The sequence below is a fragment of the Acinonyx jubatus genome, chromosome B2 (genome assembly GCF_027475565.1).
Source record: "Acinonyx jubatus isolate Ajub_Pintada_27869175 chromosome B2, VMU_Ajub_asm_v1.0, whole genome shotgun sequence".
NCBI classification, from domain to species: domain Eukaryota; kingdom Metazoa; phylum Chordata; class Mammalia; order Carnivora; family Felidae; genus Acinonyx; species Acinonyx jubatus.
Genome location: NC_069385.1, coordinates 91,615,611 through 91,642,301, shown reverse-complemented (window position 1 = coordinate 91,642,301; position 26,691 = coordinate 91,615,611). Strand labels below are relative to the sequence as shown.

Here is a 26,691-nt window from a genome sequence, read left to right as displayed (position 1 = left end):
TTAAGTTTTCATGGGGTCTTCTCAGTCTCACAGGCTTCAACACCACACATCTCTCCCTTTATATTGTAAGTCAGGTACACATCTCTGTAATTGCTATAATTTCTCAAAGGACAATCTGAAATTGCAGTGGCCACTCTGGGGAAATTTTGACATGAACAAGATTGTTCATTTGACAGAAATATTAGAACAAAAAGAGAAAAACTCTCATGAGGAGACTCTCCGTCCTGTGTGTCTAATAAAGAGATTACTCTGTTTAATGCACAAGAACCCCTCTTGCATTTTCATACTTCTGGGATTAATAAGCACTAGATTTTTAATTATATACCCCTATGGAATTATTAAGGATATGAGTTATTGTTTAAACTATCTGGAATAATAACTTGTGTGTGTGTGTGTGTGTGTGTGTGTGTGTGAATGAGTTTTTTCTCCATTTAAGTCTCTACTGGTCTTTGAAGATAGAAGATAATTAAACTTTAACATTAAGTCATGATTTTATATTTGCCTGAAGCTAGCACCCTTCATCTCTTCATTTTTGCTCTTTCTTCCTTTCTTTTTTGCTTGGGAAATTTTTAAAACTAATATTAATCATAAATACATTTTCTATCATTATTTGTACATTCTAAGACTATTGTTCAGATAAACAGTCAAAAAAGGAAAAGGAAAATGATTAACTGTACCTCATTTATATGTTTTTCCTTTGCCAAAAATTTAACAAAGCAGAAAATGTGTACCTGGTGTGTAATATAATTAGTCTTTTAGATGAAAAGAAAATTACACCCTTAGAGTTTGGGCATAAATTCAAAAGTCTTGATTTTTTAAATATATGAACACCGAGGTTTACTTATATTAAAAAGAGCTTATTTGATTTCCCAATAAATAAATTAATCTTTAGGCAAATTAGAATGATTTAATATAACTTTTCAAGATCTGGTCTATCATTATTTTTTTAGATTATTTATTATTATAAAAATATCAAATAGAAATAATTGAATTTTTAATAGTGGGTATCATTTAAAAGCACTTAGTCTTGTGAATTCTTATTGATTCTACTATGATTATTTGTTTTTATTTAGTTTTTGGTTTGTTTTTTTTTTTTATTGAGAGAGAGAGCAAGCGAGCATGCATGAGTGCAGGAGAGTGGCAGAGGGAGAGACTGAATCTCAAGCAGGCTCCATGCTCAGGTCAGAGCCCAATGTGGGGCTCCATCCCACAACCCTGAGATCATGACCTGAGCTGAAATCCAGAGTTGGATGCTCAACCAGCGGAGCCACCCAGGCGCCCCTGGTTCTACTACATTTATGTACTACAATGTTTTTTCTGATGACACTACAAACCAAAAGGACTTAACATGATGGTGCAAATTGCAATTTCCAAATCTTTGGTTTACATCAAGACCTTACACTGATATTAAATTGAAATAACAAATAATCATTGGATAGTTGAGCGATTTTAGAATAAGAAAAATATACAAATATTAATCTATAAATATAATTTTATTTTATGTTTTAAAGTTTATTTATTTATTTTGACAGGGAGAGAGAATGAGAGAGAGCATGAGCAGTGTAAGGGCAGAGAGAGACAGAAAGAGAGAACTCCAAGCAGGCTCCTCACAGTCAGTGCAGAGTCCAATGAGGAGCTCAACAATCTACAAACCATGAGATCATGACCTGAGATGAAACCAAGAGTTGGACACCTAACCAACCGAGTCACCCAGATGCCCCAAAGAATCTCTAAATATAATTTTAAGTTATCCTTTTTCCTTACAGAATGAAAAACTGAGACATACAAATGTTGTTAAATGATGTATATTTATGTTTATACATGTATATTTATGTTTATTTTGCCTAACATAAAAGTTGTCAAAATTATATAAAATGTGTGATCATGAAAAAATACCAGCTAAAAGTTATCGGATTGGTATATTTGTGTTTTCTCTTGAGTCTAAAAAAAACAAAGTAGTTATTTTATTTAAAGTTGGTGATTATTTTAGTTTTTCAAGTTTATTCATTTATTTTGAGAGACACAGAGACAGCATGCAAGCAGGGGAAGGGCAGAGAGAGAATGGACAGAGGATCTGAAGCTGGCTCTGTGGTGAAAGCAGAGACCCTGATGTGGGGCTCGAACTCACAAACCTTGAGATCATGGCCTGAGCCAAAGCCAGACATTTAACCAACTGAGCTACCCAGGCACCCCAAGTTTGTAATTATTTCAAAAGAATACAGAGAAATAGAAATGTGTATACAAGACATCTATGATTTGCTTGCTTGTTTCCTAAAAGAAGGTAAATTTAATACATAATGTTCTTTTATGTGCTGATAAAGTTAAATATATCTTAAAGATAAAAAACTTTAATCATTTATGTGCATAGTCATGTATCTGTGAATGGCTAAATACATACATGTAAAACTATATAAAGCTTAATACGTGTGTTTATGAATATATATATATCCATATATATACATACATATATATATACAAAATATATGTTTATGAGAGCATAAATGAAATTAAAAGTTCTGAGAAATTGACATCTGTTTGCTTGTATTTGTAATGCCTTTCTAGATGGTTCTTTTTTGAATTAAACTGACTTGTATTATTTCTTATAATATTAGCTCAGTATTAATGGATTTATTTATAATGAAAAGTTTATGAATCTTTACTCAAAATTTTATACAAAATATATCAAACATAAAATTATAATATGGTTTTTGTTTCTATAAAATAACCAGACTAGGTTGTGTCCAGACAGAGGAGTTACAAATACTCTGTTAATTCTCTAAACTTTTTGGAAAACTCCCCAATCTTTTTGACAAAAAGGATTTTTATTTCTTTATAATTAGGATTCAGGGTACCTGGGTTGCTCAGTTGGTTAAAGTTCGAACACTTGATTTCAGCTCAGGTCATGATCTCATGGTTTGTGAGTTCAAGCCCCTCATGGGGCTCCATGCCTCCAGTGTGGAGCTTGCTTGGGATTCTCTCTTTCAAAATAAATTTTAAAAAATAAAATTAAGATTCAAAATTTTGTGTTTCTTATTGTTATTTTTTTGATAATATTATCTAATTTGTATAAGATGTAGGTGAAGTAGGGAAAAAGAGAGCCATTCTTTGAATTCTTGCCTTAGGCCCCTAATTTAAGTGGTAAAGTTACCCAGAGATTGGAAATCTCCCAGAGATATAAATGTTTTTATTTATTTTTGAGAGAGAGAGAGAGAGAGAGAGAGAGAGAGAGAGAGCATGAGTGGGGAGGGGAAGAGAGAGAGGGAGACAGAATCCAAAGAAGGCTCCAGGCTCTGAGCTGTCAGCACAGAGCCCAATGCAGGGCTTGAACTCATGAACCACGAGATAATGACCTGAGCGGAAGTTGGACGCTCAACTGAGCCACCCAGGCGCCCCCTGGAAATATCCTGGAGATTTAATTATGATCTTTAAACAAAAAGGTGATATAATCACAACTGTTTGAGAGACTTAGTCAGCAAATTGTAGCATAAATGGAACACAAAAAGACTAGATATAAAATGATAAATCTCTTTATTACCTGTCTATATTATAAATACAAAAAGTGCTAGACAGTTAGGCATGAGCAAGGAAGGATAAAGCAGACACTGACCATAGCCTAGCAGCTACCCCCTGAGAGTTAAGAGCCATAGCTTCAGAACCTCCTCTAAGGGCTAACAGAACAGGAAAGGCCTAGCCACAGAACAGGCTCAAAAGCCACAGAGGACTTCCAAGAGCTGAGCATGTGCACAAAAGATGCAACTTGACCTTACAGTCATAGAATCTTCTCATTAGAAACTCACAAATATACAATTCATAAATACATACAATTATAACAAAAGGCACCATGGGCGGCATGTGTGCAGAAGCCAAAATGTCATATAACCACCGTCAATCAAAAATCTCAATCAATATGAGGTTATATTTAAGCTACACACATCTTGAACACTGAATTTGCAAATTTAACAATTTTAGCTTTTTTTTCAAATCAGAATATTATGAGTTAAAGAGACAAATAAGGAATTATATTACCTCCATTCTTCCTTGACATAGAAACCCAAATACATAATAGAGATCTTCAGATGTGTTCACATAGACAGCATCTTCAGTCCAGTTCTCAGAGAGAAAGAAGTAGACATCAACAGCCACTTCACATTTTTCATCTTCAGATCCTTTCAAAGGGATGAAAAATTAAATAATCTTTCACAAAATTAAATTTACATTAAATTAGTAAAGACAGTCGTCAAGGGCGCCTAGGTGGCTCAGTTGGTTAAGCATCCAACTTCAGCTCAGGTCATGACCTCGTGGTTTGTGAGTTTGAGCCCCGCATCAGGCTCTGTGCTGACATCTCAGAGCCTGAAGCCTGCTTCGCATTCTGTGTCTCCCTCTCTCTCTGCCCTTCCCCTGCTTGCACTCTGTCTCTCTCTGTGTCTCAACAATTAATAAATAAAAATTTAAAAAAGACAGTTGTCATATTACTTGGTAAGATCAATTTGAGAACATCTACTACAAAATAAGTTTCTATATGAATAGAATACTAAATTTGAAAAAGACCTAAAGTAGAATAAGGCTGAACTCTAAATGTCAAATAAATTTTTAATTAATTGTTATAAAGATGACTTAATACATACAAATACAATACATTTTGCATAAAAAGTACTTTTATTCTTTATATCCATTGCTGCATAAGGAATCATTTGAAAATATATTTGGAAAACATCCTTAAAATATTTATAATAGAAACATCATTAGTATCTCATCACAGCCCTCTCATTGAAAAGAAGGGAGGGTGCTTATGTGAGAGTGTCACTAGAGATATAGATAAACACATGAACACATATACATATATAATTTAGCTACTTTGAACTCTGTTAGACATACTATCTGTGATACAATAAAAAATGACATTGCAAGAAAGCAAAACAACATGACCTATATTCAAGTGGAAACAGTAAAAACAGATGACCCAGACTTAGAATTATATCAAGATTATAAAATATTTATGATAAATGTGTTGAAGTATCTATAGAAAAAGATTAATATAATTGGTAGACAGAGAATAAGGGAATGAGAGATTTGGAAACAAAATCTAAACAAACAAATAAGATATCCCAGAATTGTGGAGAGAAAGGAACTAATTATGCTAAGCTGAGAACCTATTATTTTTTATTAATGGTGTAATATTCCCAGGTACTGAAACAGCATAGGGGACTGGATATAGTTTCTTTTAAACATAACTAAACCTCCTAGTAAAGGGACCAATAAAATTTATTAGGTAGATAATATTTGCCACAGAATCCTAGTAAGTAGTCCAATTTTAGAATTGCTTATGGTTAACAAACCTAAAATCTATTGTTTGTGAGGCATGACTTCCCAGAAAATATTATGTAGGCTATGCAACTTACAACTGAATTATAAAGTAGAGATGGTTCACAAGCTGAAATCTTCCTGCCATGTGCAAACTTATTTAGACATCTTATGTATAACTCTGGAAAAGAAGCAGCTAGGAAGCCTTGCAGAACGTTCCAAACATTTTCAACCTTACCAAAGTAATTTAACTGCTAATAACTTTTGACATTATAAAAATTATTACTAAATTAGTCATAAACTAATCAATGCGTGAGATTATCAGCAGAACAGCCACACAAGAAGAAAATATTAGTAACTTTGATGTCAATAAAAATCATATCTTCAATGTGCTGAGATAAAATGACTCAAACTTGGCTATGCTAGCCTATATAATCAATTGATAAATTTTCCTTTCTATTTTATGAAGGAGTTTACATAGTATTAGATGTAACTCTTTATTGAATATTTGGGAGACCTTTGATAAAGACAATCTATTTTCAGTGTTTTTCTTTTTGGAAAGATATTTTAAAACTATTCAATTACTTTAGAGATTGTACAAATATTCAGATTTTATATGTATTATTGAATCAGTTTGTCAACTAGTGTTTTTCTATGAATTTATCTATTTCATTTAAGTTGTCCAATTTATAGACACAGAATTTTCTATAATGATGTACCTGATTAAACATTTGGATTTGACTGAAATATCATCCCTTCTTCCTCTTAAAGCCTCAAAAAGGAGGTAATGGAAAATAAAAGTGTTAATTCACAGGGAACGAGAAGGGAGGCAACAGTGAGAAAATATTGTTTTTTGAGCAAGTTTTCAATAAATTTCAAGAAGTTGAAAAGATGGTGGGAATATAGTGAGTAAATTAGCAGAATGGCAATAATCAAAAGTCTAATTACAGGGCATACTTATAAAAAAATCAAACTTGTCTACTTAGCAGAAATCTTAAGATTTTTAGGACTTAAAAGTGTCTGAGAAAATAGTAGTCTGGCAACAGGGTGATTAGTTGACACAGCTTTTCTCTCAAATCACAAATGCAGATAATTATTCTGACCCATCACTCACCTCCCTGCTGGCCCACAAACAAATATTTGTCAAGGTTTATTCTCAGGGGAAAGAGGATCTTAGAGGCTCCTGCATCAAGGATATCAAGCTCATTAGGATTACCCCAGTGAATGGCCAGCTGTCAACTTACAACCCTCTTATAGAGCTGCCACTTATCAAAAACCATGTTCACATGGTAAGCTTCCAATAAGTCTTGTTAGGTCATCGCCATTAAGTATGATCATCCAACATTTGGCAGAAAGATTCCAAATAAGAAAGAACAAACCATAATTAAAAATACTTACAGAAACTGAGACACTGAATGGAGGAGAAAAATTTTAAACCAATCAAAACTATAATATTCTTAGAGTTCTATAAAAAAGTTATATTGTCTATACAAAAGGTGGAATGTTATGGTAATTTACAACTTTAGACCATAGTAAAAATGTCTAGAAAGTACAATGTAATAAGAAATAAACACTAGTTCTCATATATTTAATTGAGAGAGTAGATTAGAAAATAGGACAAAACAAAAAGAAATGGAAAAGATAAGAAATTATGAGAAAATGAGACCAATTCTGGGGATGCAATATCAACTTTTTGGACTTAGAGTTACAAAAATAGGAAACAGAAAAGAAGAATTATTAATGCAATAATATAGCGACTACCTAAAAACTGAAAGACACATGCTTCCAAATAAAGGGTTTATCAAGTGCTTACACATGAACAAGAATACAATCATGGGAATGTAAATTGGTACAGGAGGTATATGATCCAGTAAATCCACCTTTGAATATTTATCTAAAGTTAACAAAAATACTAACTTTAAAAGATATATGCATCCCCATGTTCATGAAGAATTATTTACAATAGCCAAGGCATGGAAGCAATCTAAGTGCCCATCAGTGGATGAATGGATAAACATGTGTGTGCATGCACAAACACAGTCAGACATAAAAAAGAAGAAAATTGTTCCGTTTGCAATAACATAGATGGAACTTAAGGGTATTGTGCTAAGTGAAATAAGTCAGACAGAGAAAGATAAATACAGTATAATTTCACTTATATGTGGAATCTAAAAGGGGAAACAAACAAACAAACATACTCATAGATGCAGAGAAGAGATTGGTGGTTGTCAGAAGAGGGGAGTAGCGGATGGGTGAAACAGGTGATGGTGATCAAAAGGTACAAACCGCCACTTAAAAAATAAATAAGTCCTGGAGATGCAATTAATGTACTGCATGGTGACTATAGCTAACAATACTGTATTGTATATTTGAAAGTTGCTAAGAGAGTAAATTTTGTAAATTCTCATCACAAGAAAAAAAAATGTAACTGTGTATTGCAATGGATATTAACTAGACTTCCTGTGGTGACTGTTTTTGCAATATATACAAATATAGAATCATTATGTTCTATATCTTAAACTAATATAGTGTTAAATGGCAATTATATCTCACTTATAAAAATTTATAATTCGCAACATAAGTCCCAACATAGTGAAATTTCAGAACACTGGGGCAAAGAACATAGAAAAAAGCTTCCAAGGAGATAATTACGAGATGGATATAAAAAATCAGGGGCTCAGTCAGTTAAGCATCTCACTTGGTTTCAATTCAGGTCATGATCTCATGGATCATGAGTTTAAGTCCTGTGTGAGGCTGTCAGTGAAGAGCCTATTTGGGATTCTTTCTCTCTCCCTCTCTGCCCATCCCCCATTCCTTTGTGTGGGCTCTCTCTCTTTCTCCCTTTCTTTCAAAATATTTAAAAATTATTTAAAAAATCAAAAGGTGGCTTAGTGTATACACAATTTCACACTACTGGATGCCTTCCTTTCTTTTCCCTGTGTCATATATCTCATAGATTGTCATATAAGTACTAGGAGTATTATATAATCATTTCTGTATCTGTGTCATTCTTTTCCTCAGATGGCTGTTGGTTCCAATTATAATCTTGCACATATATTACTTAGTATTTGGATGGGAAGCGTGTGTCATGGGAAAACTAAGTCAAAAAGTATAAACATTTGTAATATTGATGGATATTGCAAAATTACCTTGCTCAGCTTTTATAGTGATTTTACATTTCACAAGCAATGCATAAAATCACTCAAATTTTTTGCCAGATTTATTTATAATTGAAAAAGTATCTACCTATTGTGTTTTTAAAATTTGCTTTGTTCTCTTTATGAGTAACGCTGAACACTCTCTCATACATTTAGGAATACTTTCTATGCCTCTGAACAGTTTTTGTTTATTTGACTGCTTCTACGATGTCTTTCACAAACAGACATTTTTGCTTGTATTGTAATCAAGTGACCAGTTTTTCTTTCTGGCAACTAAATTTTGATTGGTAGCTATAAAAGGTCTTCCCCATCCAAATTTAAAAAGTAATTCTCCAAAATTTTTCTGATATTTTTATCATTTAAATCTTTATATTTAAAACTTTATTGGTATGAATTTAACTCAGGGTATGCTTAGTAAGATATAAATCAGACTTTTTTTTCCAGATGATTATCAAGTTGTTCAACCCCAATTATTCAGTAATTCTTATTTACCCTAATGATTGAGATGGAAATTTTATTAGATGTTAATTTTTCTTCATGAGTTGAATTTATATTTGAACATTGTATTTTGCATATTTTTGACTATCAGTGCAATTGTACAATGTTCTTCATTAATGAAGCTGTATAATACACTTGACTATTTGGCAGAACTAAATCTCTACCCATAACCAACATAACGTACTCTTACACAGTATGCATGGCATTATTTAGTTAGTTTTCCAGGTAGACTTTAATAAATAAAACAAACACAAGAACATTGTTGTTATTTTATTGAAATCTTAATAAATATGTGAATAATATGAAGAGCTGAAATCTTTAATACATTAGGTCTCCTTTCCAACAGCATGGTATATTTTTAGAATTTCTTTTAGATTTTGTGTCTTTGTAACTATACTGTGGCAATATACAAAGTTTTCTTAATGTAGAACTTACATAACATTTTTGTTAATTTTAGTTCTGGGTATTTTCATATTTTCACTGCTGTTTACAGGAAATTGTTTTTCCAATTAAATCTTTTAATAGTTCTTATCTATATATGAAAGCCACTTATTTTTATTTAATAATTAATTAACATAATCCTGTTACTGTACAATTTTTTTATAAGTGATATAAGTGAAAAGCACTAAAATACATTTGGTTTTTAACACTCAGATTTCTTTTTTAAATCTTGAATTAAGGCCTGAAATTATTAAATGGAAATAGAAATAACAGCAGGTATTTAACAAAAGACTTGAAAGTGGAGCAGTGTGGTAGGAAAAAGTACTTTTGATCAAGATTGCTTTGGAGATTCAGTATTTGCCATTCTCCCAACAATCATTACAAAATATAAAAGTCATTTAAATGAGCAGATTATTAATTATTACAATATTTTATACCAGAAATAAGAGCCACTACTTGTAAAGAAAAAAGGGGGAATTTGAAGTACATATTGGTTTGCACGGCACTCGTTATTGACTTAGAAAAAAAATACTTCACCATCACATATTAAATGTTGTAAATGTGTTTTCAATTTGGTGAACTAAGCTGCAATGATCACAAGCTTTAAAAAAGAAAGGTATTCAGAGAACTTCTCTCTTCATTTTTGCTATGATTTCATCTTTTCTTAACCATAATTCATATTATCTTATTTCACTTCACAACTCATTATCCACTCTGTCAGTATCTCCTTTTCTCAAACCTCATAACACACATAATGAACATAGATGATGACATTGAAAAGAAACAGTGCATGTCAGCTCTTTCTCAAGTTGTGCACTGTAGACCAATTGTCCTTGAAGGGGCTTCTTCTAATTAATTATCATCCCTTCTTTGTAGAGCAATCATATTGGCAAGAATTGATTGGGCGTGTAAGACACTTCATTTAGTTGGTAGAAAAATCTCTTAATTAAAATAATTTTACTACTGGTAAAATTAATGCACCCCGTGCAAATTTACCAGCTTGATTTTAATGTTCCTCTTCAATTATATTTTATGAGAAGAGAAGGAAATGAGATCTTAATAGAAACAAGCAGAACAAAATAAGTATTGCATAAAATGTAATTATATTTACATACTTTTTAAAATTTATCCTAACTTCTTTTTTGTTTTGAAAACTTGACTGGGAGAAGTTGCTTGTTGAATCTTTGTACTGACATTAAAAAGGAATTGGGATAGCTCTACTTATTTATTGACTATTGAGTTTCATCACACTGGCTTCTTTAGCTTGGACAGCCCAAGTAATTTAGATTCTCAGATGTGGAAGACACATACTTCATCTTTTTTGTAATAATTAGCTATGTTCATTAAGTTCTGAACACAGTTCCATGAAAGGATAATGACTAAATACACTTATATTACCTTGATGATAATTGCTCAAAGTTGATTTATGCATGAACAATTTTGACGTCATATTACCCTCATGTCTTAAAAGTGTATTTGTTTTATTTTAAAGTAAACTCACTTTACTTTGTCATTCATATAGGTATGTTTACTCAGAGATGATTTATCCACAAACCATTTGATTTCCTATTACTCCTCCTATTTTTCCTAAAAAATATATTTGCTATTTTATTTTTGTGAATATGTTCCCTGTAGCCATTTTTAGTTCCAAAGAATTTTAATGTTTAAAATAAATTAAGTGTATACATGCATTATTCCTACTTTGAGACAAAGAAAAATAGAGTATAAAAGTGATGCAGGCACTGAAGTCCATGAACTGATTTGGCTTTAACAGCAGATTATGTTTCTCATTCTGTACATTAGAACATTTGGGGAGGCTTTAAAGATCTCCTATGTCCACTTCACCACAATTCCACTTTGATTGTTCTGTAATGGAAGTCCAGCAGTAGTAGATTTTGAAAGTTCCTTAGGTGATTGATTATATTATGTGCTCAAGGTTTAAAACCACTGAGCTAACATACTGCCTAAATAGTCCTGAGACCAGCTCCATCAAGTAACTTCTCTAACCTAAGTGGTTGTTTGTTTTGTGTTTGTTTGCTCTTGTTTGTTTTGTGTCATTTTTAAAATAGTAAGTATTCATAACACAACCTCTGAATTTCCTTTTAGCACTAACATAAAATAATCAACAAGTCATTGCTCTCTTCTACCACTTTTGGTCTTACGTGTGATTTGCTTAATGAACTGATAACTATTTTTGTCATTAGGGGTTGTTAACTCTCCAGAATATCATTTTATGAGCATCATGAAATAAATTATCATGTCTACTGTCTAAAAAGCTAATTGTTAGTTTACTTCAACACTGTTTTAATGTAATAGTAGTGTTGTAAGTGCAGCTGCTGTCAGTTGAATAAAATAAGCCATTAGTTGAGAACAGATATATCAAATCTACTGATTTTCTGATTGTTGGCAAACTATCATGCCAAAATATCATTGACAGAGGAGTCTTTAAAAGATTTAACTGAAGTGTCATACAGTTTTAAGAATGTGGATCAATTTGCATGAATTAAGTCAAATAATATACAAAGTATAACCATAGAACAGAAAATTATGTTTATCAAAACAATTTTGAAACAAGAACTGCCATTGTATAAAATAATTAGAAACATATTTGATAAAATATGTGTTGGAATTATTTCATTTCAAGTGTGAAAGCCAGAAATCTCACATTCCTGTTGATACCTCTGTCACTTGCTCTCTGTATTCAATCCATAAACAAGAACTTCCATGTATTTCAATCTTCAATCCCCTCACAATATGACTGCTCTACAACTATCAATTTCCTTGTCTTGAATCTATTTCTACACTTGATCATTTTTTTAAATGTGTCAAACTCTACAGTGATTTTTTTTTAAATTTTTTAACCTTTAATCATTTTGGAAAGACAGAGAGACAAAAGTGTGAGCAGAGGAGGGGCAAAGAGAGAAGGAGACACAGAATCCAAGCAGGCTCCATGCTTGAGCTGTCAGCACAAAGCTCAACGCGGGACTCCAACTCACAGACCGTGAGATCATGACCTGAGTAGAAGTCAGACTCTCAACCCACTGAGCCACCCAGGCGCCACTCTACACTGATTTCTTATGCCTTTTAGAATAAAAATACAAATATTTAACCCAACATTTTAGTTCTGGCATTGCGCTCTCCCCAAGTCTTATCTCTACTCTTGTTCTCAGAGTTCCAGCCAGGTCTTCAAAGGATTCATCTCTTCTAACTTAGCAGAGGTTTTGTTGTTGTTGTTGTTGTTGTTGTTGTTGTATTTTTGTTTGTTTTGTTTTGTTTTTTGTTATTTAACCCACTTTTTGGGGGGTATGTTTGACATATAAAATGTTGCAGATATTTAATGTATACAACTGCATGTCTTTGTAGTTACGTATAGATCTGTGAAACTATAATCAAAATCAATTGTCATAAACTTATCCATCACCTCTAGAACTTTCTGCCCACCCCAATTTTTTGTTGCTTATTTTGTTTCTTTTTTTCCTTTTGTGATAGGATAATTTAATGTAAGATCTACCCTCCTAGCAAAATTTTAAATACATAACATAGTATTGTTAATCATTGGCCCTATGTTGTACAGTAAATTTCCAAAACTGCTTTATCTTGCATAACTGAAACTTTATATCCTTTGAAACTTAGTGTTTTAAATTTTTTTTTCAACGTTTTTTATTTATTTTTGGGACAGAGAGAGACAGAGCATGAACGGGGCAGGGGCAGAGAGAGAGGGAGACACAGAATCGGAAACAGGCTCCAGGCTCCCAGCCATCAGCCCAGAGCCTGACGCGGGGCTCAAACTCACAGACCGCGAGATCGTGACCTGGCTGAAGTCAGATGCTTAACCGACTGCGCCACCCAGGCGCCCCGAAACTTAGTGTTTTAAAAATATAATTCCCTCAATCTAAAATGCACTCTTCTCCAACTTCTCTACCCTGGGCTCATTCTCTGTAACTCTGTTCAAGAGGCATTTAATAATGGAAACCTTATCTACCTCCCAAGTTACTCTTCCAATTGCCCATGTATTTTTCTCTTTTTTTTTCCTTTGGTTATAGGCTTTCATGAGAGGCTATTTCTTTCTATAGGAACATTTTATTTCAGTTTATAATAACGTACTTATCATTGTATGTACCCAATAATTCCCCTTCAAAAAATAGATCTACAAGAGTAAGGAATAGCTCTAGTTTCCTTCATGACTGTGTATCTGTGCACCAAGCAGAATTCCTGGAATGTAGTTGGTATTAGGCATATGTCTATTATAGGAACAAATCAGAGAGGTCAATTACTAAATGCATTTTTATATTATTTTGTGTTTTGAGATATAAAATATTTTATATAATTGAAAAATGAATACTTACCTAATAAATTTTGCAGTGATTCAAGCAAATTATAAAAAATATTGGATTACCTTTAAATCCCACTTGCCACACATATTTAGACTGAGGAGGATGAAGGACTTTGTCTTGGCAAATATCATGGCTGATAGTTCCACAGTAGTAGGGGTATAGATGAATTAAGCAAACATTCTTCACAAACCAACATGAGTATCTTGTGCACTCTGAAGTACATACATACTAGAAAAGGAAGTAATGCAAAATGATATACACCCTATTGAAATATGTTTTATAAGTATTTTGCTTATAAAATATACAGCTAATTTCCAAAAGTACCAATTAAAGTTTATAAGACATACCTTTTATACAACTTTTTGCTTATTTCTTCTATTCTTTTAAATTCTCTTTCTGTACCATCTTCCTCATGTTCATGTTCAAAATACCTATGTTATATTCTTTTGGCTGGATTGACTCATTCCTCAATCTACAACAGTCCCTTACCCTCCATTTCCTGGAATGTGTGTGTGTGTATATACGTCACATATATGTCTCCTAGCTGTGTGTTAGCCTGAGATTTCGTACTGTTGAGAACACATCCAGAGTGGGGCAGACACGATGACCATCCGGGGATCCCACTGTGGCCAGGAGTCCCTGACCAGAAGGGCACCATGAGGGACTCTGACCAAATGCCAGGGGTCAGATGGATTCAAAACAGTTGTGCCAACTACTCTGCCCTGACCCCAGAGCTTCGTACATGACCCAGTGCATGCCCCACCCTAGAGCTGCCCTTCCAATGACTATCTCTGACAGAGCCGCAGGGTCTGGGGCATCAGGCCAGTCAGTGCCTCTGGAGAATCCCAGGACTGGTCCCCTCACCGAAGGCACGTCACAGTCCAAGAGATGCCCCACTTAGCACTCACACCTTGTCCAGAAGGAAACCAGCTGGCAGAAAGAGCATAGTGATTATCTATTTTCTGAGATCTACTTGTTTAGCTACCACACAGACCTAAGTTAACTGGGCCTTTTCTCTGAAGAGAGGACAATTTCTGTGGCATATGCATATGTATATATGTATGTTACACTTTAAAAGTAACTATGGTATTAAGAGACACACTATTTAAAGCACACATTAACCAACAGGATTAACACAATGAATTGCCAAAGTACTGTTTGAATTTGTTGGGTTTTTAAATTTTTTAATATAATTTGAAAATATTTTAATATAAATAAAGCACATTTTCCAATATGATTTGTCTATGGTAATCCCTAGTATCTTCAAAGACAATTCATATCTGGTTACATCCACAATGAAATTAATAAAATTTAAACAATTTCAAGTCACACTCAAGTCATCATTAAGTTTTAATACATGCTACTTTACTGAGGTTTTACAATGAGATATATCAATAAGACAAATGTAAGTCCTGGAGGCAGACTATTATATATTCTGTTTAGAGCATACCCTAGTTTAATTGCTACTTCTCCAGACTTTCAATGAGCAAATCCCCATAAATTGGCAAAGGGAAGAACAGCTGAGTCATGGAGCACAAAGAATCATAAACATCTGTATTTTCCTTTATGCAATTACTACACTATATTCTCTTTGTATTCATGGTTTCAAGTCATGATGACATTTTACCTGGATTTACAATACAATTTCCTAGTAGCTAGACAAAGTGTGAATCTTAAAGTGTAAGTCTCTATAATGATTAATAAATGGCCATGTCACTAACTGAAATCAACACTAAAAATGAGAAATAATAACATGGAAACATTAATTAAGGAAAAGTAGTCATTCTGAATTCGCATGGAAATGGCTACTAATACTCACTGCCTATTAAAATACTATTTTCTTAATTCTCATAAATTTAAATAGATATATAATTTAATGATTCAGAAAATTTGTATGACCAAATCAGTGTTTTTGTAAAACTCAGTTACTCTAAAATAATCTCTCTTTTACATTGAAGTTAATTTCCACTAGAATGAATGGTTCTTTCTGACGTTATCTAAAATTCCACAATAAGCTCAGATGACATGGTGATATTAATTTTTTCTCATCAATTTTATTTGGTCTCATGAGCATTAAAAAACGTTCACATGGAAATGCTCACTTATTTTATTTTTTAATCTCCCCAAATTAACACGAGGAATTAATGCTTTAAAAATAATCCTTGAGGGGCACCTGGGTGGCGCAGTCGGTTAAGCATCCGACTTCAGCCAGGTCATGATCTCGCGGTCCGTGAGTTCGAGCCCCGCGTCAGGCTCTGGGCTGATGGCTCAGAGCCTGGAGCCTGTTTCCGATTCTGTGTCTCCCTCTCTCTCTGCCCCTCCCCCGTTCATGCTCTGTCTCTCTCTGTCCCAAAAATAAATAAAAACATTGAAAAAAAATTTTAAAAATAAAAAAAAATAATCCTTGGGTTTTTTTTAATATATATTTTTAATGTTTATGTATGAGAGGGAGAGACAAAGGGTGAGCAGAAGAGGGGCAGGGAGAGAGGGAGACAGAACCTGAAGCAGACTCCAGGCTCCAAGCTGTCAGTGCAGAGCTAGACACGGGGCTTGAACCCACAAACTGTGAGATCATGACCTAAGCTGAAGTCAGGTGCTCAACAAACTGAGCCACCCTGCTGCCCCAATAATTCTTAGTTTTAATACTCCTTCTCATTGAATTCATGTATAAAGTAACAAATATGTGTTAGAAAAACCTTTGGCAGTCTGGAAATAGATTTCAACAATTATACGTTTCCAACTTCATCTATGAAATAGAAACATGACTATTTCATATCAAATGGCTTAATGTGTTGTGTTAGAGTGGATTTAGGGTGACCAATTCAACTGTTTACCTGGGACTTTACTTTTTTAGCACTGGAATTCCTGTGTCTAGTGAAGGCACTCAGTCCTATGCAAACTGGAATGGTTAGTTGCCCTAAATGGATTATATATTCAAAGTATTATTCCTGAGGCAAAGGTGAATGAGGAACAGAGCTACAGCTGGCATGTGATGAGTAAAATTATCTTCTGTTGGTTTAGGCCTCTGAAATGTGTGTGTGTGTGTGTGTATGTACATGTGGGGGTTAATTACCACAGCATACTCTCCCTAACACACGTATCAAAAGTTTCCTCCAGGGGCGCCTGGGTGGCTCAGTCGGTTAAGCGTCCGACTTCGGCTCAGGTCACGATCTCACGGTCCGTGAGTTCGAGCCCCGCGTCGGGCTCTGGGCTGATGGCTCAGAGCCTGGAGCCTGCTTCCGATTCTGTGTCTCCCTCTCTCTCTGCCCCTCCCCCGTTTATGCTCTGTCTCTGTCTCAAAAGTAAATAAAACGTTAAAAAATTAAAAAAAAAAAGTTTCCTCCATATAGAGGTGAGACTAAACTCCTTTTCTGAGAATTTTTCAAATTTGAAATATCCATCACGTGTATTAAATTGGCCCTTATCCTACAAAATATATAGCTCATATTTCTCTAAGAAAATTAATATTACATTTATTGGAGTAAACAGTAGGTGTTTGTAAATTGCTAACAAAATATATAGAGAAAATTGCAGTGTCAATTTACCCTGCACTTGACTGCCCAGTTTATATATAAAAATTGAAAACAGCAAAAAAAATCAGCATTTGCACTATTTCTTTTGAAAGTGAGTGGGGTACCAGGGGCGGGGATATACAGACATGCATCTGGAAATAAACTTCTATCTTATTGTTGACAGTGAACTAATTAACTGGCACATATTAGAAAACTAAACTTGAACTGACTTTGAACTTCAATAAGCTTGTGAGAGCATAATTTTAGTAAGCAAACAGTGAAATTAAAACAATCATGAAATAGTTTCATATGACAGTAAAACGAAGCAAGAGAATCAAGGGAATTGTCCATAAAAAGAAAAGCAATCTCTTTTTTTGCATCCCATGTCAGTATATGTTATATCAGAAAGGAGCAAATTTTGCAGTACCAAAGTTTTGTGACTTTTATTTGACTGCCACAAAATACATATTCATAGCAATTTTATAATCCTAACCAAATGATTTAACATCTCATATATCAAATGTATTTGATGATGCTTTCCTTAAGGCTTTTCTTTTTTTTATAAAGGGAGACTGATCTTGACTGATAGTATGAAGAAGCTTTAAAAACAACTGTAGATGTTGATTTCTTATTTTAAGAGCCACATTTCTTAGGTAAGATAATGATTTCTTTTAGATGCTTTGCTTCTCTTGCTGTATTATCTTAAACTTCTCTCTTTCAAAGAAACTATATCCCTAAATTATGCCTTATACCTATGACTGCAACATCTGTAATCCTTGATGATTCTATATATATTTATTTTAAGCATTTACCAATTTCTATAAACTGTATAAGAATATGTAGACATGTTTTTCTTTTATATAATAAAAGATACTAATAATAGGGATAAGGGATACTCCACCTTTCTCTTTTGCTCTGTGTGTGTGTGTGTGTGTGTGTGTGTGTGTGTAAGGGGGGGAGAAGTGAGTGTGTGAGTAAGGTGAAAGTGTAGAGTGATAAACACATATATTAAAGAAAATCTCAAAGAAAAATCTCAAATGAACTAAGATAAAAGTTAGCAGAAGAAAAGAAATAATAGATTATAGCAAAAACAAATGACACAGAAAATAGGAAAACAATAAAAAGATGAACAAAACTAAGATTTGATTTCATGAAATGATAACTAAATTGACAAATGTTTAGCTAGACCAAACAAGGGGGGAAAAAGGTGTTCCAAATATATTAAATTATAAATGAAAAATAAGATATTACAACTCATACCATACAAATAAAAAAGATCATAAGAGACTATTATGGGTAATTATGTGTAAACAAATTGAACAGTATAAAAGAAATGGATAAATACCTAGAAACATATAATTAAACAAGACTGAATCATAAAGAAATGAAAAATTTGAACAGAAAAAAACCAGAAGAGTAATCAAAAACCTCCCAAAAAAGAATTTACCAGGACCAGATGGTTTCACTGGTAAATTTAACATTTAAATAACTAATACCAATCCTTCTCAAACTCTTCTCAAAAATAAAGAGAAGGAAATGCTCTAAATTCATTTTATGAGGCCAGCATTACCCTCATACCAAAACTAGACTAAGACACTGTAAGAAAACTACAGGCCAATATCCTAGTGAATATAAGTGCAAAAATTCTAAACAAAATATTAGCAATTTCAACAGCACATTAAAAGATAATACATTGAGTAAAATTCATGATTGGTTATAAGGATGGCTCAATGTATGTAAATCAATAAATGTGATGTACCGCATGAATAAAATGCAAGATAAAAATCATACGGTGATCTCAATAGATTCATGAGAGGCATTTGACAAATTCGACATCCATTTATGACAAAAACTCTCAAAAAAGTGGGTATAGAGGAAATGTATCTCAACATAATAAAGATCATACATGACAAACACACAGCTAACATCATACTCCATGGTAGAAGTTTGCAAGAATTTCCTGTAAGATCGGGAGCAAGGCAAGGGTTCCTAATCTCACCACTGTCATTTAACATACTACTGGCAGTCCTAGCCAGATAAATCAGATAATAACAAGAAATGTGTCCATTACAGCATTATTCACAATAGGCAAGATATGGAAATATATCTCTATTTTATTTATTTATTTTTATTTTTTTTAATGTTTGTTTATTTTTGAGAGAGAGAGAGAGAGAGAGACAGAGCACAAGTGGGAGAACGTCAGAAAAAGAAGGAAACACAGAATCAAAGCAGGCTCCAGGCTCTGAGCTGTCAGCACAGATTCCCACGCCGGGCTCAAATTCATGAACTGTGAGATCATGACCAGAGCCAAAGTCGGACGCTTAACTTACTGAGCCACCTAGGCACCTCTGGAAATGTATCTATTCATCAGTGAGTGTTTTTATATTATAATGTATAAGACATATATTATATAATGTGAGTATATAATTCAGTCATACAAGAAGGAGAAAATTCTTCCATTTCAGAAAACATGAACTTTTATAGCATTATGTTAAGTGAAATAAGTCAGACAGAGAAAGGCAAATACTATAGGATCTCACTTGTGTAGAATTTACAAACAAACCAACCAATAGAAAACTCATAGGAAGAGCAGATTGGTGTTGTTTTGGGAGGTGGGGGGAAATGGGCAAAAGTTGTCAAAGAGAACAAACTTCCAGTTATAAGATGAATAAATTCTTGTGTATTTGAAAGTTGCTAAGAGAGTAAATGTTGTAAGTTTTTACCATACATACCCAAAAATATTGTAACTACATGAGACTGATGGTTGTGTTAACAAACCTCATTGTGGCAACTGTTTTACAACATACATTTGTATCAAATCATTATATTGTACACAAACTTATGTAATGTTATAGGTCAATTATATCCCAATAAAGCTGTGAGAAAAAACTATGCCTAGGTGTATTTTACTATTTGGGAGTAAATAAAATATTAAATTTATATAGAATATATAAATATATAGAAATAATATATGAATACATATATATAATGCATAATATAAATGTTTATATTATAAATATATAAATATATAATTACATAACATATATTATAAAATATATGATACATTATTAAATAAATATATAATCTATATAAACATATATTTATATAATAAACAAAATTATTTTTATAAATATAAATACACTTAATATAAATATTTATGTGTAAGTATATAATAATATATTATCTAGAAAATAAATTATCTTTAAGTATTAATGTGTTTATGTAGCAGGAGACATGCATCCCATCAATTTTTGGCTTTTTACATTTTTTTTTTAGGTTTTTATTTTAATTACACTTAGCTAACATACACTGTTATATTACTTTCAGATGTACAATAGAGTGATTCAACAACTGCATACATCACCCAGTGCTCATCAAGAAAAGTGCACTCCTTCCTTATTCCCCATCACCTATTTAACTCATTCCCCACCCCCTCCTTTCTGGTAACCATGTTTGTTCCCTACAATTAAGAGTCTGTTTCTTGATTTGTCTCTCTCTCTCTTTTTCCTCCTTTTCTCATTTGTTTTCTTTCTTAAATCCCACATATATGAGTGAAATCATATGGTATTTGTCTTTCTCCTACTGACACATTTTGCTTAGAATTATACTTTCTAGCTCCATTCAGGTCATTGCAAATGGCAAGATTTCATTCTTTATTATGGCTGGATAATATTCCATATGTATCTCCGACATCTTCTTTATATCCATTCATCAGTTGACAGACATTGATCTGCTTCCATATCTTGACTATTGTAAATAATGCTTCTATAAACATAGGAGTGCATGTATCTATTTCTATTAGTGTCTTTGTATTCTTTGGGTAAATACCCAGTAGTGCAATTACTGGATCATAGTGTACTTCTGTTTTTAACTTTTTGAGGAACCTCCATACTGTTTTCCCCAGGGGCTGCACCAGCTTCCTTTCCACAATGCAAGAGAATTCCCCTTTCTCCACATCCTCACCAACATCTGTTTGAATTAGTATTTTTGCATTCTTTGGATAAATACCTAGTAGTACAATTGCTGGACCATAGGGTAGTTTTATTTTCTACTTTTTGAGGAACCTCCACAGTGCTTTCCAGAGTGGTTCTACCAGTTTGCATTCCTACCAATAGTGCAATGGGGTTCCCTTTTCTCCATATTCTCACCAACATCTGTTGTTTCTTATGTTGTTGATTTTAGCCATTCTGACAGGTGTGAGATTACATCTTATTGTAGTTTAGATTTGAATTTCATTGATGGTAAGTGATGATGAACATCTTTTCATGTATCTGTTCACCATCTGGATGTGTTTTTTTGGATAAATGGCTGTTCATGTCTTCTGCTTATATTTTAATTGAATTATTTCTGGGGGGGGTGTTCAGTTTTATAAGTTCTTTATGTATTTTTGATACTAGCCCTTTATCAAATATATCATTTGCAAATATCTTCTCCCATTCCATAGGCTGCCTTTTAGTTTTGTTGATCGTTTCCTTTGTTATGCAGAAGCTTTTTATCTTGATGAGGTCTCAAAAGTTCATGTTTGATTTTGTTTCCCTTGAATCTAGAGACATGTCTAGTAAGAAGATGCTACAGACAATGTCAAAAGAGGTTGCTGCCTATGTTCTCTTCTAGGATTTTGACGGTTTCCTGTCTCACATTTAGGTCTTTCACCCATTTTTAGTTTATTTTTGTAGATGGTGTAATTGGTACAGGTTCATTCTTCTGCAGGTTGCTGTCCAGTTTTCCCAACACCATTTGTTGAAAAGACTCTCCTTTTCCATTGGATATTCTTTTCTGCTTTGTTGAAGATTAGTTGACCATATAGTTGCAGGTCCATTTCTGGGTTTTCTATTTTGTTCCATTGATCTATGTGCTAGTACTATACAGTCTTGATGACACAGCTTTGTAATATAGCTTGAAATCTGCAATTATGATACCTCCAGCTTTGATTTTCTTTTTCATGTTTGCTTTGTCTATTCAAGGTCTTTTGTGGTTCCAAACAAATTGTAGGATTATTTGTTCTAGCTTTGTGGAAAATGCCAGTAGTATTTTGATTACGGATTGTATTAAATGTGTAGATTGCTTTGGGTAGTGTAGACATTTTAACATTTGGTCTTCTGACCCATGAGCATGGGATGTCTCTCCATTTCTTTGTGACATCTTCAATTTCTTTCATCAGTGGTGTATAGTTTCAGAGTACAGGTCTTTCACCTTTTTGGTTAGGTTTATTCCTAGGTATCTTAAAATTTTGGAGAAGTTTTCAATGGAATTGTTTTCTTAATTTCTTTCTGCTGCTTAATTATTGATGTATAAAAATGCAATGGGTTTGCATAGATTTATTTTTGTATCCTGCAACTTTACTGAATTCCTGTATCAGTTCTAGCATCTTTCTAGTGTTTGGGTTTTATAAATATAGTATCGTCATCTAAAAATACTGAAAGTTTTACTGTTTCCTTACTAATTTGAATGTCTTTTATTTCTTTTTGTTGTCTGATTGCTGTATTTAGGGCTTGAATAAAAGTGGAGAGAGTGACATCCTTGTCTTGTCCTTGACCTTAGAGGAAAAGTTGTCAGTTTTTTCCCAGTAAGGATGATGTTAGCTTGGGTTTTTCATATATGGCCTTTATTATTTTGAGGTATGTTAACTCTCTACCTACTTGTTGAGGGTTTTTACCAAGCAGGGATGTTGTACTTTGTCAAATGCTTTTTCTAAATATATCGTGAAGATGATATGTTTGTTAACCTTTGTTTTAAGGTAATGTATCACGTTAATTGATTTGTGAATATTGAACCACCCTTGCAATCCAGGTATAAATCCCACTTGATCATGATGAATGGTTTTTTTTAATGTATTGTTGAATTTGGTTTGCTAGTATTTTTGGAAGATTTTTGCATCATGTTCATCAAGGATATTGGCCTGTAGTTCTCTTTTTCAATGTTGTCTTTATCTGGTTTTGGCATTAGGTAATGTTGGTCTCATAGAATGAATTTGGAAGTTTTGCTTACTTTTCTATTTTTTTGGAATAATTTGAGAAGAATACATATTAACTTTGTTCAAATGTTTGGTAGAATTCACCTGTGAGGCCATCTGGTTTTTGTTGAGTTTTTTGGTTCAATTTCTTTGCTAGTTATCAGTCTATTCAAATATTCTATTTCTTTCTATTTCAGTTTTGGTAGTTTATATTTCTAGGAAATTATCTATTTCTTCTAGGTCGTGCTATTTGTTGGCATACAGTTTTTCATATTCCCTTATGATTGTATTTTTGTGGTGTTGGTTGTTATTTCTCCTTTCTCACTTGTGATTTTATTCATTTTAGTCTTATTTTTTTCTTGATAAGTCTGGCTAGAAGTTTATCAATGTTATTGATTTTTTCAAAGAACCAGCTCCTGGTTTCACTGATCTGTTTTACTGTATTTTTTTAGATTCTATATCATTTATTTATGTGCTAATCTTCATTATTTCCTTCCTTCTGCTGCTTTTAGGCTCTGTTTATTGTTCTCTTCCTAGCTCCTTTAGGTATAATGTTGGGTTGTTTGAGATTTTTCATGCTTGAGGTAGGCCTGTATTGTTTTAAACTTCTCTCTTAGGACCACTTTTGTGGCATCCCAAAGGTTTTGTGTTTTCATTTTCATTTCTTTTCATGTATTTTAATTTGTTTTTATTTCCTGGTTGATTCATTCATTGCTTACTAATCTGTTCTTTAACCTCCATGTATTTGTGGTCTTTCAAGATTTTACTTGTGTTTGACTTGAAGTTTCGTAGCACTGTGGTCCAGAATAGATATATGGTATGACATCAATCTTCTTGAATTTGTTGAATCTTGTTTTGTAGGCTAATATGTTATCTATTCTGGAGAATGTTCTGTGTGCACTTGAAAAGAATGTGTATTATGCTCTTTTAAAATGGAATGTTTTGAATATATCAGATCCATCTCCTCCTGTGTGTCATTCAAAACCATTCCTTCCTTGTTGATTATTAGTTAGATATATCCATTGATGACAGTGGAGTGTGTAAAAGTCCTTTAATATTACTATATTATTGTCAGTAGTTTCTTTGTTACTTACTGTTTTATGTATTTGTGATCTCCTATTTAGATGTATAATTATTGTTGTAGCTTCTTTTTGGATTGTCCTCTTTTTTATTATATAATGTCTTCCTTTGTGTTACAGTCTCTGTTTTAAACTTATTTTGTCTGATATAAATATTGCTACTCTTTCTTTTGACATTCCTTTGCATGATGAATATTTCTCTGTCCCCTCACTTTCAAACTGTAGGTGTCTTAAGTCTAAAATGAGTCTCTTGTAGGCAGCATATAGAGGGGTTGTATTCTTTTTTAATCCATTATGTTAACCTATGTATTTAGATTGGAATGTTAAGTCCATCTATATTCAAAGTAATTACCGATAGACATATATTTATTGCCATTTTATTTGTTTTGTGGTTGTTTCTGGAGATTTTCTATGATCCTTGTCTTCTCTTTCATGGTTTGCTGATTTTCCTTAGTAATATATTGGATTTCTTTCTCTTTATTCTTGCATAGTTATTAGTGGTTTTTGATTTCTGGCTTGTATATAACCTCTTCTGCATTATAGCAGCCTATGTTAAATTGATGGCCATTTAAGTTTGAACCCATTCTCTCTCCTCTCCTCTCCACATTTTAGGTATATGTTGTCATAATTTATATCCTTTTTATTTTGTGAGTTACTTGACTGATTTTTTACAGAAATATTCATTTTTACTTCTTTGGTATTTCCTAAATTTATACTGTCACTTTCCACTCAAATTTACACTGTCTCTCCTTTACACTCAAAGAGTCCCCTTTAATATTTCTCACAAGGCAGCTTTAGTGGCCATGAACTACTTTAGTTTTTGTTTGCCTGGGAAACTCATTATCTCTCCTTATATTCTGAAACATAGCCTTGCTGGATGGAATCTTCTCGGTGGAAGATTTTTCTCATTCAACACTTTGAATATATCATGACACTTCCTTCTGACTTGGAAAGTTTCTGCTGAAATATTCCCTGCTAGCCTTATGGGTTTTCCCTGCTTTGTTACTCTCTTGGTTACTGCTTTTAAAATATTTTCTTCATTACTATGTTTTGCTAATTTAGTTACAATATGTCTTGAAGTGGATCTGCTTTCATTCATTTTGGGGGATTTTCTGTGCCTCCTGGATCTGGACATCTGTTTCCTTCCCCAGATTGGGGAAGTTCTCAGCTATTATTTTTTCAAAGAAATCTTCTGTTCCCTTTTCTCTTTCATCCTTTTCTGGGATTCCCATAACACAAATGTTACTATGTTTTATGGAGTCACTGAGTTCCTTAAGTCTAGTCTTGTTTTGCATAATTATTTCTTCTCTCTTTTGTTCAGCTTGATTATTTTCCATTATCCTGTCTTTTAGGTCATAAATTCATTCCTCTGTTTCTTCAAGGATTCCATCAAGCATGTGTCTGATTTCATTTTTTGAGCCCTTTATGTCTGTTATATTATGTCTGTTATATTATTCCTTATCTGTGTTAAGTCTCATAAACGTCCTCCACTCTTTTGCAATTCCAGTGACTATATGATCATTGCTTTAAATTCTCTATCTGGTATGTTATTTATATCTGTTTCACTTAGATCTCTGGCCAGGCCTTGTCCTGAGGTAATTTCCTTTGTCTTCTCATTTTGTCTAAGTCCTGTGCCAGTTTATCTGTGCTAGAGAAGTCACTCCATTTCCCGTTCTTGAGGGTAATGGCCTTATGAAGAAGAGGTCCTATACTGAACTGCTGTGTAATGCCCCTGTTTCTCAGAGCCAGAGCTTCTGGAAGTGTCTCCAATGTGTGCTGCATGTGCTCTGCTATTTTGCTTAGGTGGTTTATCCTTGAGACCACTCATCTTCAGAACTCTCTTTGCCTGTGGTAGCCAACATTTGGTTCCTGGCCTGAATGTGACATGTTTTAACTAGTTGTGCTCTGATCTGTTTGATCTATTTGTGAAATCAGCCCTATTGCCACTGCAGCTAGAAGTGAGGCTCCACACCACTTCTGTCTCAGGAGATGTGATATGAGCAAGGGTTTGGGACAGTCTTCTAGGTGAGAAGCCTGCTGTGCTGGGACAGAGGCAGACAAGACTGGGAAGAGTGGTTTCCACAGGAAAAGGGAGGTTGGTGTAGGCAAGTTGGGTAGTAAGTGTAGGCACTGTGCTGTTTCCTGCAATTGGCCCTGTGCTTGTGCTGAGGCATGAGGAAAATAAATGTTACCAGCCAATTCCTTTGTTCCTAGAAGGATCTCTCCATGGATACTACCTCTCTGGGATGTACTTGGAGACAAGGGGTAACTTCCCCATGGTGTGCCCCAGGCACTCTTCAGATTGTTGTTTCTATACTGTATGCCCTACCTTTTCTCCAAAAGCAGCACAATGTTCTCTGGGCTCTATCCCAGCCAAGTCCCTTGACCTTAAAACTCCAGGCTTTCAGCCCTGGT

At 33.5% G+C, this 26,691-nt stretch overlaps 1 protein-coding gene across 1 annotated transcript in view; it reads right to left on the bottom strand.

Moving 5' to 3' along the window:
- Nucleotides 1-26,691, bottom strand: part of EYS (eyes shut homolog) — a 1,591,614-nt gene that overhangs the window by 1,434,368 nt on the left and 130,555 nt on the right. The window contains exons 6-7 of the mRNA XM_053222617.1: nucleotides 13,795-13,960; nucleotides 4,027-4,166 (exon numbers count right to left, since the gene is read on the bottom strand). Of these exons, the coding sequence (XP_053078592.1) occupies nucleotides 4,027-4,166; nucleotides 13,795-13,960 (306 nt within the window). The remainder of the gene's footprint in view (nucleotides 1-4,026; nucleotides 4,167-13,794; nucleotides 13,961-26,691) is intronic.